This window comes from Gymnoscopelus microlampas (assembly GCF_963454915.1).
Source record: "Gymnoscopelus microlampas genome assembly, chromosome: 12".
Lineage (NCBI taxonomy): Eukaryota > Metazoa > Chordata > Actinopteri > Myctophiformes > Myctophidae > Gymnoscopelus > Gymnoscopelus microlampas.
The window spans coordinates 31,293,614-31,313,204 of record NC_139949.1 but is presented as its reverse complement, the minus strand read 5'-3'; the positions used below and the strand labels follow the sequence as shown (position 1 = coordinate 31,313,204).

General features: G+C 42.7%; 1 protein-coding gene across 2 annotated transcripts; it reads right to left on the bottom strand.

Moving 5' to 3' along the window:
• Positions 1–130: 130 nt before the first annotated feature.
• Positions 131–10,430, bottom strand: LOC311056507 (ras-related protein Rab-6A). 2 transcript variants are annotated; one of them, XM_084073169.1, is made up of 8 exons: positions 10,077–10,430; positions 8,130–8,188; positions 7,972–8,025; positions 6,805–6,910; positions 5,579–5,690; positions 4,281–4,374; positions 2,046–2,112; positions 131–1,688 (listed from the first exon to the last, which is right to left on the bottom strand). In XM_084073169.1, exons 1-8 carry the CDS (start codon positions 10,144–10,146, stop codon positions 1,624–1,626), a joined length of 627 nt encoding a protein of 208 aa, XP_083929295.1. In that variant the 5' UTR covers positions 10,147–10,430; the 3' UTR covers positions 131–1,623. The 2 variants fall into 2 exon arrangements, with proteins under 2 accessions (XP_083929295.1, XP_083929296.1); XM_084073170.1 differs by lacking the exon at positions 4,281–4,374 and adding an exon at positions 3,752–3,845.
• Positions 10,431–19,591: the final 9,161 nt, after the last annotated feature.

Sequence of the window (19,591 nt, the reverse complement as noted above, 5' to 3'; positions counted from 1 at the left end):
AAGCAGTGTAGAAGCCGCCATAATAAATAAAAACTAAGATCTCACTTAAACTGACAAAAAATCAAATCACAATTGCAGGTACTAAACTGGAGCTTACTCATGTCAATAAGATAATGATGAGACTTGACAGTGACATGTATATTTTCTTTTTTATTTCCACTTAAAACCAATTCAGACAAAAATGTTAAAGACTATGATGCAAAACAGCTGGAGTTTCTTCCAGAGGTACATACACACTCAAATTGCACTGTACTGACAGTCAGCTCAAATTGCATCTGATAAGTAGTAAACAGAATAGGATGATCCATGGTGTCCTAATTACTGTATATTAAGGTGGTCCAGATGAAAGAATATCTTATTAGCAATTTAGGACTCATTCAACAAGGGAAGATATTAACAGCCTTAAAAAAGAAACCTCATCCAGTAGAAATAAATATTACATGTCATTGTGGATTAAATACACGTAGAATAATAATCACTAACAAAACAGATCAAAGCCAAACAAAAAGTAAATCATTGTTCATATACTTTCATACCAAACAGAACATATCAAACTAGGTAAACCCACAGCCGAGGAAGCCCTCTACAGTTACATTTTAAAAAGGCATGTCACCACATCTAATGCTGATGCTGGGTTTTATCATGATTATGACTCTTAATATAATATGAAAAATCTCCTGCTTAAACACTAAAATTGCGAGCAATCCCCCCCCCCCCCCCCCTATAATAGTTGTTCTCTTTAGAAAAGTAAAGATCTATCCCAAGAAAAATAAAATAAAATAGAAAATGGCAGCAAAGGTAAGGAGTTTAATTCATCCCGAAGGACAGGTGTGAGAAGAAAGGACGGTAATGTGGCTAGTGGTGAACAGTAATTGGTGGTGCTGGTTCTGTGCATGTTTGTGTGGTGTTAGTTTGCAGAGTCATCAGATCATGCAAGTATGCCGTAGGAGCGGAATTGTGGCTCCACCTCATGAGACAGGCAGCTCAGGTTCAAACTCAGTTTAAAACAGGCCCTCAGCTGCCAGCTGTCACTTTAAACTTTTCCACACAACCTTGCAGCCATTTCGACATTCTATAGACCGTGATAAAAAAGACGCATTTGTTGAAAATGAAAATATTTTGTATTGGGTACATGTCATATCAATATTGTGCATATTAAACTTGAAGCCATATTTCACTATTGCAGATAGGTTTTTATCCTGCATACTCCAATTTGAATTCACACACAATCCTCCATCAATTTGGCTGCTTAGAACATCAGCAGAATTCTCACATACCTGCTTTCATTTAGAAAACCAGCCAGATGATATTATTCCTATTATTGATCATATTGAATTTGGAAAAATAAGGCTGAGGGCAAGCAGTGAGCATCTTTTCCAAGCACAGCTAAGGTCAGAGGCTGTTCATCAGTCACATCAAAGTATGCAAGTTATCCTAATATATGACAGAGAAAGAATGTTTCCACAATGCTGACAATGACATTATGTAGTGTATTTTCAGGCTGTGGCTTTCAAGGTGCTGGTAAAAGGGAGGAGGGTATAGAAAGGTACAGTACAGAGATAGAGTGGGTCTGAGAATATGCAGGTAGGAGAAACAAAGAAAGGTAATAATTAGAGGTGGGAATTAACAGGAACAGCCTCCTTCACTGACAGGTTGTTCTGGTGGCTTCTCGAGTTTTATGTCGATCACTGAAGGTAGCAGGTGTTAAGGAAAGAAAGTGACGTAGATTGTTTTGCTCCTTTTATCCAAAGCGCTTTAAAATGTGCATTACATTCACACACACATTCACACCAATGGTGGAGGAAACCATGCCAAGCAACAACCTGCTCATCAGGAGCGGTTAGGGGTTCAGTGTCTGGACACTTCGACATTAACCAAGGGGGAGCCGGGGATCGAACCTAGCGGCCACTCTACCACCTGAGCCACTGTCCCCCACAGTGTGTATAGTCATATAATATAGGCATAAAAGGTCATATCTTTCACTAGACAGGCTTATTTAGCATTTCACCAAGTCATTAAGTCACATGCTTGTACTGAAAGGATACTGTCTTCTCTGCTCTTATCCTGTGTGCTGTCCATGCCAGGGAGGGCAGCTGCCACGCGCCGGAAAAGCTGAGCAAGAGAGAAACAAATCTCATCTGTAAAACAACTAAAGAATATATCTTTTTAAACATATTTTCTAGAAGACTGATAGAGATAGGAAACTGAGGGCAGAGAGGAAAAGTAGACAGGCAAGACATGACAGGAGTCGGATTCGAACTGCCAGAGCCTCCAGGCACAACCGTATGTTGTTAAACAACTTTCTGTCTTCATTTGCTCCAAATTTAGTCATTGCCAATTCACCCCGATGAGTACTGCGATTCCTGTCAATGCTAACCTCAACGGTTGGCCTGGGGATGGTGTACACCAGTGGTTCTCAAATGTTTTCACCTTCCAGCCACTTCTTTACACCCGACAATGAGGAGTTTCACAGGGAGAGCATAACACACGTCGAGGTGCATGCTATCCTCCCTAGTTTCCCTCCCCACCGAACAGGCATCCCAACCAGTGGGAGTTGCTAGCACAGTGACAAGGACACAATCCTCTGCCAGCTTCCCACCCACGAACACTGCCAATTGTGTTTGTGCCCAGCCAAGCCAGAGGCACCGCTGCTGGCTATAGCACCAGGGCCTCAGTGGTGGTGGGCGAGTATTTAATATATTCTTATATTTGGCATAATCTGACATAAACTACACCTGCCATTGATTTCAGCTCAGCAGAATGTGTATGGGTGCTGTAAGCCAATATTTCCACTGTTATGTAACCATTTCATTTTTCCCAAAGCAGACCATTCCATTTACTGTATGAAAGGGTTCCTTTTTTTCTCTTCATTTTGAATCACTTATCCCATTTAGACCTGAGGCCGATTCTAAAAATGCCTTCTAAATCCTGACCTAAGTTTTCTGAAAAACAAATGTATGTTGCTATATACTGTACATAGCAACAAGAACCCCAAAAGGGGTTCCCGTCCTGAAAGCTATAGTTACAAATAGGGGTTCCCGCCCAAAACGGGTTAAGCAATATCATGTGGTATATTGTACCACAGCTACAGGTATTGCGGCGTGCCTTATAATGTCTGTAGCCATGTTATACAATAGAGAACAGTATATCACAGCCTCGAGTGTATCATTGCTTTTATAACACGACTGCCAGTAATTAGCAACAAGATTTAAACACGATTTGAGAACAAAAATGGAACCAAAACATCTGTCAAGAGCAGTGTAGGAGTGGTTTATCGTGAATACAACAGAAAATTTCAATGAGTACCAGTTTGAACGTGTGATTACAAATGATACATACATATATACATTCATGTGAATTTTAAGGGACAAATGATTGTGTGAAGATGCTTTGCATGCCCACACCCATTTAAAATCGTTAAAAGCAATACTTGAGACAATTTCACAGCATGCTGGTTGCACGGCAACAGAATTAGTGGTACTATGCCAATTGGATGAGATGATCAAATGAAACCTGGCGAGGATTACAGGTATTCAAATTCTCACCCACCACTGGGGATTTAAGATCAAAGGGCTGACCAGTACAAATCACCACTTGGGACAGATGGGAGAGAATTTGAAAACAAATCTATAAACGCCCAATCAGATTGGGAAAAAAGCTGACATTCAAAGCAAAATCTATGTGAACACGCGTGCATGTGAAAAACAGAAGCCATCAGATGAGAGCATGAGCACTGCAAACACGCATCTACCTGTTTGACATTGTAGCCTGTCTTTGCACTCGTTTCAATAAACAGAACATTCATCTCTTTCGCTCTCTGTTCTCCCTCCTCTGTGGTTATCTGTCTGTGATGAGCCACGAGTCACCACACACAGCGGACATACGGACATAGGAACATACCCGCACATTCCACCACAGACCACACACACCGACAAGGACACAAGGAAAGACAACAGAAAGAAAAAACAGAACGTAAATATTTTGAAGTGGATGAACAAGCCGTGCCCTTTCCACCTACTACTGCCAGTCTGCCACCTCTAGTCTAAGGGTTACCAGACAGACATGCCTTGTTCATTTCAGAGCGGCAAGGTCAACTCCATGTAGGAGTTTTTTTTTGTCAGTGTCTGTTGTGAACAGGATTATGCTCCAATGACCTTCTCCAGGCCCAAAGATTAATTGAGATAAATGAGTCTTCCCACAACGGGTGACCTTTTGGAGGTGGAGCGCAGGCGGCAGCATCCGCAGCGAGGCCAAAGAGCACGACTCACACACAGCCTTACCTGCTTCACATTGTAGCCCGCTTTAGCGCTAGTCTCAATAAACATTACATTTAGTTCTTTGGCCTTCCGCTCACCCTCCTCAATAGATACTTGCCTGTGGTAGATAAGGAGGTTACAACAAAAAGCATAGCAAATGAGAACACATAAATTACTATATGAAACGGATGGATGTCATGGGATGTCATACTACAGTATTAATCATGGATTATCATTTTAAAACAATGTGTGACAACGGTATCCATTTCAATACCATAATAAAATGTAATCGTGTAATATAATGCAAACTGACATACTGTACAAACAACATGGTTTTCCATTGACTATGGTTCCAAGACTCAGTGTGATCTTAGCTAATGTGTTTCATCCTCATTATGTTCTTAACAGTACATAATGCATAATGCATGAGGTTAATCAGTGTTTGTCTGGGAAGTGCAAAAAGTATCAACATTATAGCAACATTAGTGAGACTCTATGGAGAATGGACTTCAAAGGAAGGGTAGATAATGTTTTGGGACAGAAATGCAGTATAATTGGATGAACCAGTACAACACAGTTCTTCTTGAAGCAGTATTATCCTTTAATTTGTTAAAAAAAAAAGATATATAAAGAAAAAGAGCTCGTCTGCATGAAGAAAACATGCACCGTACATTGACATTACAGTTTCCTCTATGAAATCAATGCTAAAAATGATTTTTGGAAGTAGAAATGTCAGCCCCTTCAATGAGAATTATTTGTATTAGTTCAACAACATTTATTGAAAGGCCGTTCATTAATTTAGCACTATCACATACATTTTGTGAATGGAATTAAGACTGAAGACACATTCATGCGCAAACAACCGAGTTTGTGTCAGTGGGAAATAATATCCTTCCTGTAAGATTTGCATTACATCCATCCAGCTGTCTACAAGGTCCCAACCCCATTCTTTATTTTATTTTATTTTATTAATTGGTAACTATTGGTACTATATACCCCAGTAATTTTTGGGGACTCTCTGACAAATAAAAGAACAAGTACCGGTAATACCACCCAAAACTAATGCTAACACATCAAAACTGGCAAATGGCTTGAGCTTAAACTCAGTCACTCCAAACAATACAACAAAGAGAGGTGGGAGAAAAAGCATCTATTTATCCGTTACTTCTTTCGGTCAGTTAGTTTTCAAGCTGACTCAGGCGGATTTGAGTGACACCAAGTCACTCAAACCCTCCTGACCAACAATCAATGTCCTCATTAGTATTCTCCTTTAGACAGAGCCCTTCATGACTTGTACCAAGCCAGAAGTTAGAACAGATTACCTTTTGTCTGCAAGATCTGTCTTGTTTCCCACCAACATGATGATGACATCACTTCCTCTCTCTGTTCTGACATCATCAATCCATTTTGTGGTTTGCTGGAAGGAGTTGACATCTGATACAGGAAAGGAGAAAAGAAGGGGGGGACAGGAAACTCACAATCAATATCTGGGAGATAACGAGTTATAAAGACAGAAGAGACTAAGACACAATAAATCAATAATAGGCTAATAAGTCAATAATAAATCCAGAACATGTTTGATGTTATTCCATAGTTAGGCATTCGTAATGGCAACAGTTTAAGCGTGTTCTACTTTTTTACAAATAGCCCATGGTTGGTTCTGTATTAGGGTAGACAAGTAAGAATAATAGGTAGGAAACTGGTCAGTGGGTGGGTAGCCCAGAGGTTAGACAAGCAGACTAGTAATCCGAAGGTTCGAGTGCTTGGCCAGATGGCACAAAAACCTGGCCAAATGACAGCTGGCAATCAGAGTGAAGATCAGATGCCACCTCCTGCCATTGTGCCTGCAAGCACAAATAGTAGTATTTTTCTATTTCTATTCTAATGTATGAAGAACAATTTGAATTTGTATACATTAAATATTCCCATCTACAATATCAGCCTTCTGACAAATTCATCCATGTTTAAGTTATTTGTTGTCGACTTCCCATGGGTCAAGATATCCAAATTCCTTAATTTCCTTTTTATGATTTATGGTGCGACGACAGGTGTTTTCTTTATGATTATAGCAACATATCACAATATTCTTCTGGCAAATATTAAAAGCTCTCCTGTGTATGCTCTGAACTAACAGAACAGAACAGAACTGAACTGTTAAAAAGAAAAACTGTTTATATTTTAGTGAATCACAAACGGCAAGGATCAGTCTCCGTCTCTCCCAGTACTCTCTCTCACTTGCTGGAGAGAGAGAGACTGATAAGGTAAAGACAATTCAACTGTGGCAGCGGGCAGGTGTGTGCACAGATGAGCACGACTTGCGAGTTTCGTGGCATTGCATTCATCATTTTTTATTCAACATATCTAGCTTTTTGAATTAACTTGTGAGGGCTTTTAATTTACATGACTCAATAATAATAACACATTTTAATCTTCCCAAGACGGTCAAAGCAAACATGCAAATCCTGTAACTATTGCTGGAATACTTATAAAAGCACAATTTATAACATTGCTTGAGTGTGTGCGCGTGAACATGGGAAAGGGTACCTACTTGTGATGTCGTATACTACGACGGCAGCGGCTGAGTCACGAATGTAACTAGGTATGAGGCTGCGGAATCGCTCCTGGCCGGCAGTGTCCCACAGCTGCAACCTGATCTGTGGGGTGGAGCGGGTCAGGTGGAAGGGTGGGGTAGGAGGATAAATAAAAGAAGAGGAAAAGAAAAACACAGGAAGGATGAAAACAAAATGACAAACGAGGTCAGAAAAAAAAACAAAAAACAAAACAAAATCATGTTTAAAAAAAGGAAAGAAAGCTGAATGTAGCCATAAGAATGGGAAAAGGAGATGCAAGATGGACAGTTCAAGAGAGACAGAAGGATATACAGACAGGGGAAAACGGAAGTGTACAGAGAGCGAGTTGCGTGCAGATACTGAGTGACCAGCAGAGAGGGAGCCGTCTAGATTTGTGGAAAATAATCAACCTTCACTGAGGTTCACTCATCATCAACCCTCCTTTTTCATCAAGTAATGCTGTGTTCACACTAGCAGTGACAAAAGCCACAAAACAACCAAGCGTAGTCAGCTACACTGCCCCTGAGTCGCCATTGAACTGAAGACGACGTCATAGACGTCATCAAGCATCTGTCCGTATGTGAAAGCGACAAGTGAGCAAATTATAAAGGCTTGGGTTAAAATGAACAGGGAACTAACTGGCTGACGGCAAAAAAAAAAAAATTTCCCCCCATTACAAGCAGGAATTATGTGGAGAGAGAAGGGCATTGGAAATTGTGAAATAAAAATATGTGATTGACTGACACGTCATTGGAGTGCTGAAAAAAGTTGAAGCCAGCTCAACCTTTTTGTAGGTTTTGTAGCTCGTCACACAGCGGCAGTCGGGCATCAGTTTGCATCTTCATGTTGCTGGCTTCCATTGAAAATGGCTTGTAGCCTGTCGCTGCTAGCATTTTCTTTTTTTTTTTGCCTTTATTTGAGACACACAAAACAGGGAGAGTGACATGCAGCAAAGGCCGTCGGGCTCAGGGATCGAACCCACCGCAAATCGCTGCATTAGGGCCTGTATGTGGTATGCCCCTTAACCACTAGGCCATCGGCGCCCCTGTTGCTGCTAGTGTGAACGGTGCAGAATAACATACTTTATATGCTGGCACTTTATATGTTGGCATTTGTTATGTGTAAGACAGTATACAAAAACTTACTGTTCTGTCTTCAAGGTACATGGTTTTCGACAAGAAATCTATTCCTATTGTTGCCTGAAAATGAACATCAGGTGATGAGAAAAGTATACATACAAAATATACGTATGAATATCAATGGGATACATGTCAGTTAATAACTCTAGAGTTGTTCATCTCACCTGGTAAGTATTGTCAAAGCTGTCATACATGAACCTGGTTATCAGAGAAGTCTTCCCCACTGCAGAGAAAAAACACACACAAAACAAATGCAAACACTGTGACCATCACACTTTCATATCAGTTTATTTGTTATATTCTTAAACGGCTATTTGCTGGAGTGAAGTTAATAGATGATGAAATTCTACTTGTTCTACAAGCAGCAATCATAATCTAGGTGCACAAATGCCACCACAGCCTGACGCATTGACTGAAAATAACTCAATAAAAATTACCCCGGAACAAGACAGATATAATTACTCGCCCAGGATTGTCTGTATATTTAAGTTAAGTGGGTCAACAGAACAATTATTGTCAACAGAACAATCATTGTCATCCACAACTGGCAATGTTCCCCTGTTTCCTGCCTGCTTAGATCTGGAGGGAATACTGGCATTATTTCAGAGTGGTTAATATATAGTTACTACATGTGGCACTGGTTACCATAGAGACAACAGAATTTAGAAGCCCTTTCTTGTGTGTTTATCTGACTTGCTGGTGAAGTACAGACTTGTAATACAGTTGGTAATAGTAGATGAGGTATCACAGCTCTGGAAAGCTAGCGGCAATAAGCGACATTAAGTGCCAACTGCCAACGACACAGTGTTGTGTGGTAAGAACTACAGTCCAAGGTGGGAAGTGAATGGCTAAAGCTAAAAAGTGTTAACCACTTACTGATTGATGTTTTTTTAATTGACAAAAATGCATAACCATAACCATATTTTACACATATGTCAAAAGGGTCAAACGTATTGCCATTGTGGAGTGCAAATGTGTGCGTAAACTGAGTGTCAAGTATTTGGGAGGGAGGTAAAAAAGAACCTGTTACAACTCAACTAATTGCTGGTCCAGCAGCTAGCTATTCAGCCAGCTTTTTAAGGAGGACTTTAAAGTTAACAATGGACTGAATGGAGCTAATTGACTTAAGGCTTTCAGATAAGCCCTATTTCACAAATAGTGAAAATAGCTGATGTACAAGCTCACAACACCCGTGAGTGAGCTTTCTTCATTTTCATTATGCTCAAAATAGGGATGCCAGGTTAAAAAGGGATTAAGACCGTTCAAAAAAACATGAAGCACTACTGGATGATTCAACACTGTGTAATGCCAGTGAAGGGGTGTGTTGTGATTTCATTCTCACCACACACACACACACACACACACACACACACACACACACACACACACACACACACACACACGCCCTGACTGTGACTCATCCTCAGATTTACAGAAGTGACACAGCTGGTAGTGAAAATCTGAATGCTTTCTTTGCAAACACAAAGACATTAACAAGTCATTAGGTCGAGTAGTGCCTGAGCAGGTTTTCTTACTATAGCTTACTAGACTAGAGCTCCTGTCCTAAAAATCCCTGTCATTAACTTCAAGCCTTGGGGGCAGTGCCAGAACAGTGGAGGAATTTCATGGAGCAATGGGAGGGTTCAGTATCCTTTCATCGGTTAAAACCCCTCTTTAGGTGGGCAAAACAAATACTTGATTTGTTATACTAATTGAACTAAGCTTGATCTCTCTAGTTAATATTTTTATTTGACCACGAATAGTTGACCCCCTCCCCCCTTAAAAATGGGACCTGATAAACTTTTGACAGCTAATGTTAACTACAAGTGTATGTATGTAAGTTACCAGACTTCAATTATTCAGAGTGAAAGTATATTTATAGAGTTTAGTTACACAGAGCAAAGACAAACAGGGCAGTTAGCTAAGTTAGCTTGCTGACGTTGTCAACAGTACCATTAAGTGTAATGTTACGCAGCTCTAGCTAGCTAGCTCACTGTCTGTCTGACGTTAATCACCCAACATACAACACGGAGGCTTACAATCGTTAAACCTGCTAATACACACAATGTCTTCAACTTCTGTTAAAACAACCCACATAGAATCACACTCACCGCTCTGCTCTCCAAGGAACACCAACTTAAATTTCCTCAGAGGATTCCCGAAGTCTCCGGCCGCAGACATGATGACTGAAGCTCTCTGTTGAGATCACTAGCTAGCCAGCTAACGCTAGCTAACCAGTTGGCAATGTTCAAAGTTCTTGGCTCCGTGGACGTTGGCCAATATGTCAACAATCAACGCGGGCGCCCCTTCTTTGTCACGATAACTCGTTTTATGCACCAATTCTTTCGGAATCTCAGATTCGTCTGGGATAACCAAACTACAGCGAATTTGACGTCATATACACTTTTCTGACATGTCTGGCTGAAACTTACTTAGCCAGCCCAGCTCGAGCATTTCTTCCTCACGTGAAGCTTGAAGTTGCATTCATAGACGCATCTCAAGCTTTGTGCTTCCCTCTAGAGGCGATGAAGAGTAGCACTATTTTGTTCCATGAATTTTTTTCTTCATAATTTGTAACCACTAACCACAACGGCGCACCCATACTAGTAACTTATAATGAAATGCTGAGTGGGGTGCGGCTTTCCTTTTATTTCATTTCATTACATGTACAGCAAGGTGATGCAATACAGAAGTCTAGTGTACCAGGCAGGCATCTTTGGGAACATTTGAGTGTGTCTCCATACCCACACAAGAGGGCGTATTAACACTGTGCCAAAACGGATTACTACAAAAAATAAAGACCCAAGAGGTCTGTAAAGAAAATACCCAAACCTACAGCTGTATGACCTGTGATAGTTCACAAGGAAACTTTGGCTATTATTTTACAGGCAGGTGTTTAACTGGGCACCACTGGCTAATGGAGCAAAAAATATATTATTTGATAATTGTTGGAACATGTGATGCAAGACACATTTTCATGAAAAGAGACAAGGCATTTTTCTTATCTTATATTTTGCAACAAACCCATTGTTGTTTTGTTAATGCTAGGTGGGATCGGGGGAAGAGGAAATGTCTCAAATTCATTGCTGTTGCAGGAGGTCCCTGCTGAGCATGATGATGATTTCTATGACAGACACTTTTCTATTGGAAAGGCTTGAGCTGAGCCATTTCAAATGTGGAGTGTCCAAGGAGCCTTGAGATGGTCAATAGATGGCAGCATTTATAACATCAAAAGTCAAACTGAGATATAAAAACATTCAAAGTGCCCTTTGAATGTTAAGAATGACGGACTGAACTCTGCTACTACACAAGTAACATTTAAAAGCTAAATAAAAATGTCTTGAATTTGAAAGCCATTATTGTTCTACAAACTGGAAGAAACTAGCAAATCATTTGCTGAATACACTTAACCAATATTCCGAGGTGACCAAGCACTTCTGCAAGGTGAAAGCAACAACCAAAATCTCCATAAGGTTCCTTTAAGTTTGATCAGCGTATCTCACAGTCCAAGGCTACATTTAATTTAAAGAATGACATAGCCTGTTTCTGTCCATCAATGAACTTAACTTAAGGATTAAGATAAAAAATAATGATACATTTCACCTTTAATGGCATACCCAAAATTGGAATGCCAGGTTTAAAGTGGTTAACCTTTATTGATTATTAGGTTGCTTTGTTAGAGGGAAGAATGGCTTCTGCATACTGTTGCAAGTTTGTTGAGCAAGCTTCTGAGTCATCAGAGCAATGTGCACATTCATTACAATCATAATTCATTGTATTCACTGGTAGCCTTACTACACGAGCCAACTGGTATTACTCATCATTGCTGGCAATGATAACATTAATATCAGTACATGTCAGGCGTTTTGATTGATTTTTTGAATACTTTATTAGTCAGAAATGTAAACAGCATGTGCTACAGTAAGACATTAAGGATAAAAGGATAACAAAAAAATGTCCTGGGGACTTGTTTCCATTGTGGTCCTATGTATTCAATTCATCAACATATACAAATATATCTACAAAGGAGAAAAAGGAGAAACAGCGGCAGTGAAAGTCACATCCTTTTCGATGGGAATTTACATTTACTTCCCCTTGTGGTCTCCTGTAGATGCTTTGTCAGGCCAATTTAGAAAGAACAGTGATTCACAACCTTTAATGTATTGTCGTGCTGCTGGGTGTAGAGTGGGTAATAATGGGCACGACAAGGATTCCTCAGTTTAGCAGACTTAACTGACGTTACTGCACTCAGAGGTCAGTACACACAGTTTCCACAACACACAATGGCCCTCATTTATTCGCAGTGTAGACCAAATAATGGGCGTGCGGTGAGATCACCGCAACTTTCGGCATTTATCAATATATCCTGACTTTGATTTTAGCGTACAGCCCGCTCAGATCTCACGTCAGGTCGGAGGCAGTTGTTGACTTTTGCTGCACCCGTTTGTTCCATTGTAGACCTGCATGCAGAGCAGCATTGTCTGACCGTCTGACAGGCATCTGGACACATGTATCCACTCCAAAATGTACATCTATCACACTAATAAATAATCCCTGTGTAAAAATAACATTTTATAAACTAATTTAAACAAACAGCTTTAACAGATCTGCTGCAAAAAAATAGCAGATCTACAAGCTCACGCGTCGATGCATTGTGAGCTTGTAGATTGTAACCCTTGTAAGCTTGTAACCCTCCCAACACACACCAGCCTTCATCCATTAATGTTTATGCATTCATTCATCAGTCACTCCATAAACGTTCAGATTAGTTTATCAGTTTAGTGATTAGTGAATGCCTCTCCAATCCAGGCTATCTCTCATTAGTGGCGTGTGTGTGTGTGTGTGTGTGTGTGTGTGTGTGTGTGTGTGTGTGTGTGTGTGTGTGTGTGTGTGTGTGTGTGTGTGTGTGTGTGTGTGTGTGTGTGTGTGCGCGTGTGTGTGACGTGTGTTCTTCATGTCATAAAATCGGGGCGTTTCGAGAATATTAAGGGCGTGTTATTTAAATGACGCTCGGTTTCAGCCGTCAGATTTATCAAAGCTCCGACCAAATGCACGCTAGGATTGGCTGTATAGGATTGCTTGATAATTGTCACTTGGACGTTGGCCTATGAGCGAATTTAAGGCAAAAAATACGGCGTTTTTTACACTCCATTGATAAATGAGGGCCAATGACTTGTCGGATGGCTGGATCATAACAATTATGGTCATTGAAGGAGTAGTTCACCCAAAAAATTACTTATTTTCTATCAATTACTCACCCCATGAAGCCAAGAACAAAAAGGAGATTTTTTTGAGACAATAATTTGATGACTAGCAGGGTCTCTAGTAGGAGACACAAAGAGTCTCCATTGAGTCTCCTACTGCAGACTCCGCTGGTCATCAAATTATTGCCTTAGGAATGCGTCAAAATGTAAAAAATCACCATGAATTCAAGGCTTCACGGGCGGGTAATTGATAGAAAATAAGTCCTTTTTGGGTGAACTACTCCTTTAAGGCACTCTAGCTCAGGCATAGAACGGGGAGAGTCGTCTGTCCATGCAGTGAGCTTGAGTACCTGATAACAACTAACTTAAGGAAGTGCCCACCTCTCTTTATAACTACCCAAACGGAACGTCCCACAGCCAATGAGAGTGTGAATAGAACATGCACATCCAACCAAACTATGGGGTAACTCAAATATCTAGGTAACATAGTCGCATGCTACACACATCAGATAGTCACAGAACAAGGTGCACAGGGCTGTACTGCCCATCACAACAGTATGGTGTCAGGGCATTCCACAATTTAGTGGCAGAGTAGTAGAATGAGGATTCCCCATGTTTGTTCTAAATTTGGGCGGTACCAGATCATGTTGCTCCCTCTAGTATTGTGGCTGTGGGTGTCATTCACTTTGGAGAAGTAGTTATACAGGTATATGAGGGTATTGAGGGCACTCTCTCTGTTCTTTGATCACTTTTGATGCCACTTTTTCACCTGTCAGTTTGTTGTCAAGAATACAGGCCAAATAGGTAACCTCTTCTTTGCTTGACCTTTCTCTGGCCTTGAAATCATTTGCATTACTAAGGGTATGTTTGGACCCAAAAAGAATGGATTCTATTTTACCAAAGTGTAATGACGGTTTGTTATCGGAAAGCCAAGAGTGGATTTTGCTGAGTTCAGAACTAAGGGCTTCCTCAACTTGGATTTTGTCCTCGCCCGAGGCCAGGAGTGCTGAGTCATCAGCGAACAAGAACAAATTGCAGTTACAGGCTGCTTTCATGTCGTTAATGTATAGAAGGAACAGTAACGGCCCTAGTATGCTTCCTTGGGGAAGTTGATCGGATCTGATCATGACCATTGACGAAAGCTATTCTTATATTTTACTCTCATTTGTTCAGATTAAATATGATGACTATTCATCAGAATCATACTTTTTTATTATTGGCCTGTCCTTTGTTACAAGGATAAATGTTAAATGGTGCATTTATATATGGGCCTTTATCCAAAGCCCTTCACAATGTGCATTACATTCGCCATTCACACACCGGCCGTTGAGGCAACCATGCAGGGCACCAACCTGCTCATCAAGAGCAGTTAGGGGTCCAGTGTCTTGCGTAAGGACACTTCAACACTAACCCAGGGGGAGCTGGGGATCGAACCGGGATCATTCTGATTCCCAAGCGTCCCCTCTACCTCCCGAGCCACTGCTGCCCAGATAGCCAGGATTGCTTTATATAACAGTTTTATAATGTTAAATTAAAATCATTACATATTTGTTTTACAACTTAAATAAACCTGCATTTAAAATTCCTGTTCTGTTATTTCAAGAAAATATAGCTGGATATTTCCAATCATGTCATATCCTTTGGGACTTAACCATTCTGATTTCACCAAGGTCATTATGATACATAATTGTGGCATCTGAGTCAACGTACAGTATGTGGCGATTTAATGCCTTCATGACTGTGTGAATACAGTATGTGTGCGTTTATGCACGCCTGAGCTGGCTGTTCTAGGTCAACGATGATGACACACCTGCCCCTCTCTCTCTCTCTCTCTCTCTCTCTGTCTCTCTCTCTCTCATGTGCCATCCAGCACAGAACTCTCTTCTCAAAGCGTGAGCAGAGTGCCAACCCCGGACCAACTCGGCTGATGCCAGCATTTCAGAGGCTGTGTTTTATTGCCCAGGCAGGCCAGGTCACACCAGGCCCGTCCACACTTCACAGCCTCCCCTCCCCCCATCCCCTCTCCTCTATGCCACTCCTACGCCATGTGTCCTTGGTACAGAAGAGACCCCCAGGTTCCCAGCTGAAGATGCTGAATTAACACAATTCCATCATTCTCTCTCTCTCTCTCTCTCTCTCTCACTCACCCCCTCCCTCTCTCTCTCACACACACATACACACAAATGCAAAAGGTATTCACGTGTGCACGTGCACATAGCGAATGAGATAGATCAATCACTAATTCACCGTGGAAGTTGCTGTGTAAGGACTGTGAACTTGCTCTCCGCTCCACTAATTGCCAGTGCCTCTGCACATTTGTAAAGAAATACAATAAGATTGGATCTTGTGAGGGAGGTTCCTGAGGCTACCGCTATACAGCGTGACAAGACACATATCGTCGCTGCTGGGCAGAAACCTCACATCTCCATATTTCACCATCTCCGTACTTCATCATACAAGAATGTCGCACACAATTCGTGATAATAGCAGATCTACAAGCTCACAACACAGATCGGCTATTTTCGCTATTTCATTTTTATTATTATTATTTTCAAATTCTTTAAATGGTAATAATATTTTTTGGACATACAAGGTTTCCACCTGACAGCGACGATATGCAAAAACTGGTCAATTCTCCTTAGAAGATTATCGTCGTTGAAACATCACAGAAACAGATTGCCAGAGCAGATACGAAATTTACTGTACAGGGAATAGAACTCGTCACCTCAGGCAACCGTTGCACTTTGTATTTCTTGTCCAATGTCTGGCTGCTGTGTTATTTATTTAAAAAAACATAACTTCATCTTCTAGATGGAGCGACCATGGTCTGAACAATTGTATATTTAACCTCTCCCATCCCCATTACCTCTCAGAAACTCCTTTTTTATCGTCTATACATTCTCCTTGCTCTCTCCTCTCTAGTCTTTTCACAGGCCAAGTCACATTCATATACACCTGGGTTTCCTTTCTGTGTGCACATGACTGTGTGTGGAAAAATGCATAATGCATAATAATGATGTAGTGTGTGTGTGTGTGTGTGTGTGTGTGTGTGTGTGTGTGTGTGTGTGTGTGTGTGTGTGTGTGTGTGTGTGTGTGTGTGTACATTTTTTATTTTGATTGTATTGCTGTATTGTTGTATTGTGCTTTTTGCTTTGGCAATGTAAACGTATGTTTTCTCATGCCAATAAAGCCCTTTGAATTGAATTGAAAATTGAATTGAAAAATTGAATTGAAATTGAATTGAAATTGAATTGAAATTGAATTGAAATTGAATTGTGTGTGTGTGTGTGTGTGTGTGTGTGTGTGTGTGTGTGTGTGTGTGTGTGTGTGTGTGTGTGTGTGTGTGTGTGTGTGTGTGTGTGTGTGTGTGTGTGTGTGTGTATGTGTGTGTGCGTGCGCGTGCGCCTGCGTGTGTGTCTGTGTGTGTGTGTGTGTGTGTGTGTGTGTGTGTGTGTGTGCTCGCACGTGTGCGTGTGCGTGTGTGTGTGTGTGTGTGTGTGCGTGTGTGTGTGTGTGTGTGTGTGTAGGAGGGAGCTCCTGCAGCGCATGCTATGCCATTTACACACCACCTTAATATTAATATAATGAATGCAGCTTTCAATGTCACAGCAAAGTACTGCACAGTGCTCATCCCTCCTGACAGGGAGAGAGAGCAAGGGAGGATGGGGGTAGGGGGTACAATGATGAGGGGGGGGGGGGGGGGGGGGGCAGAATAGAAGAGAAGAGGAGGGGAGAAAATACAGTAAGGGCAAGAGGGGGGTTAGGTCAGAGAGACAACTGGGTGTGCTGTCACACTGAATACAGAGAGATGGAGATAGGTGGGTTGGGGTATGACAGATGGTGTGTGTGTGTGTGTGTGTGTGTGTGTGTGTGTGTGTGTGTGTGTGTGTGTGTGTGTGTGTGTGTGTGTGTGTGTGTGTGTGTGTGTGTGTGTGTGTGTGTGTGTGTGTGTGTGTGTGTGTGTAGGGGGGCTGGGGGGGCACAGCTGCAATTTCCCAGTAAACCACTCCTTAGAGCCATGGGCTGAATGATGTCACAGAGTGAGGAGAGAGAGAGAGAGAGAGAGAGAGAGAGAGAGAGAGAGAGAGAGAGAGAGAGAGAGAGAGAGAGAGAGAGAGCGATCAAGACCATTTGAACTGGGTGGTGATCAACAAGAGAACAGAAAGCACTGCCTCAAGACTGAGACAAAGGATTGCAGAGATGGGGGGCTGCAGGAGGCATTGTATCATCACCAATCGCTCCTTTCTACAGGCTGTCAGAGGAGCAACAGACACACCACTACGGAGGGAGGCTTTCTTTTTGCAAGCATAGGTGAAGCAGCAATCAGGGTAGCAATCCAAGCACATTTACACCAGAGACAGAAAGAGGGAGGAGGGAGGGAGAGAGACTAGAGAGAGAGAGAGAGAGAGAGAGAGACTAGAGAGAGAGAGAGAGAGAGCAGGTCTGAGGGGGGGAGTGTTGCATGCTTACAGAGTGTGACAGAGATCGAGCGATTGCATGAGCGAGCGCGTGCGAGAGGGTGAGGAAGGGAGAGGAAGAGGGTGAGAAAGAAAAGAGGGGGAGAGAGAGATAACACAAAGCAGAGAGAGAGAGCGAGAGCGAGAGAGAGAGAGAGAGAGAGAGAGAGAGAGAGAGAGAGAGAGAGAGAGAGAGAGAGAGAGAGATAGCACTGAACACAGAGAGACCCAAACTACACAGTCAACAGGATCAAGCTCTGCACAGCCGCACACAAACAAGAGCAACAAGCAAGACAGAAGGAGGAAAACAAAAAGGAAAAGTAGAGAGACAGAGAGAGAGACAGAGAGAGACAGACAGAGAGAGAGACAGAGGGACAGACAGAGAGACAGACAGACAGACAGACAGAGAGTCAGAGAGACAGAGAGACAGAGAGACAGAGAGACAGAGAGACAGAGAGAGACAGAGAGATAAAGAGAGAGGGAGAGATGATGGAACCCAGAAATAGGTTCAACAGGACAGCATCTAAATAGGTTCAACAGGACAGCATCTAAATAGGTTCAACAGGACAGCATCTAAATAGGTTCAACAGGACAGCATCTCATCCTGACTCTCTGCGGCAGACATGACTCCGGGCATTGGACTGTGCTGAAATTAGCCGGAGGAGAAGGGAAGGGAGGGGGGGGGGGCGACAATACAGGACAGCAGGTTTGCACACTGCCTCCGTTCACCCTCACTGGATGCAGCAAAGGCAGCTGATTTATTACTAAGGCACTGGGTGGTGGTACATTCATGTGTGTGCGCGCACGTGCGTGCTTGGCTACATGGATGTGTGTGCCTAGGCAGGCTTTCTTGTGTGTGTGTGCATTGTATGGTTCCTCGTAGCGCTCGGAGCTACCTAGCAATGACATTTAGCAGGCAAGGCAGTGTGCGGCACGAGTGTCGTGCAGTGGCGCGTATCTGCCGGCCCCTGTAGGAAATGGGAGAGCGGGAATTAACGCAGCGGCAGTCAGTCGTTGAGGGCGAGCGTGTGTGGAAGTGTGCGCGTGCGTGCGCCACCGCGGAATAAGGCAAAAGAGCGGAGGAGGACAGGAGGACGGGAGGCTGAGGCGTGATGTGTGCACTGGGGTCAGAGTAGCCAGGGTGCGGTAAAGGTACGAGACGCTCTACAACAATGCAAGGACAAGCGTCAAGCGTCACTAATGGCAGGGGGTGCATCTAAGGTACAAGGAACGCCCTGGGGGTAGGGCGGAGGACAGAGAGAGGGACACATAGAGGGAGGAGAAGATAGAGGGGGAGGGGGTGAAGGGACAGAGAGAGAAATGAGCAAAGAGGAGAATAGGAGATCATGGCTGTCATAGGGTGAGCTATAGCATATGCTATAGAGTAGAACAGAGTGGTGCGGCAGGAGGAGAGAAGCATCACTGCACAGGGGAGGGGATAAAACAGAGAGAGAGAGAGAGAGAGAGAGAGAGAGAGAGGAGAGAGAGAGAGAGAGAGAGAGAGAGAGAGAGAGAGAGAGAGAGAGCGAGAGAGAGAGAGAGAGAGAGAGAGAGAGAGAGAGAGAGAGAGAGGGGAGAGAGAGAGAGAGAGAGAGAGAGAGAGAGAGAGAGAGAGAGAGAGAGAGAGAGGCGCGAGAGAGAGAGAGAGAGAGAGAGAGAGAGAGAGAGAGAGAGCGAGAGAGAGAGAGAGAGAGAGAGAGGGGAGAGAGAGAGAGAGAGAGAGAGAGAGAGAGAGAGAGAGAGAGAGAGAGAGAGAGAGAGAGAGAGAGAGAGAGAGAGAGAGAGAGAGAGAGAGAGAGAGAGAGAGAGAGAGAGAGAGAGAGAGAGAGAGAGAGAGAGAGGAGAGAATAGATAAAGGGGAGCGAGGTGTTCAGCTCAGCACCTCATTTTGCCAAGAAGAGAGGCACAGCAGGACAGGACTGTACACACTCACACACTCACACACTCACGGACAAGCAGTCAGGT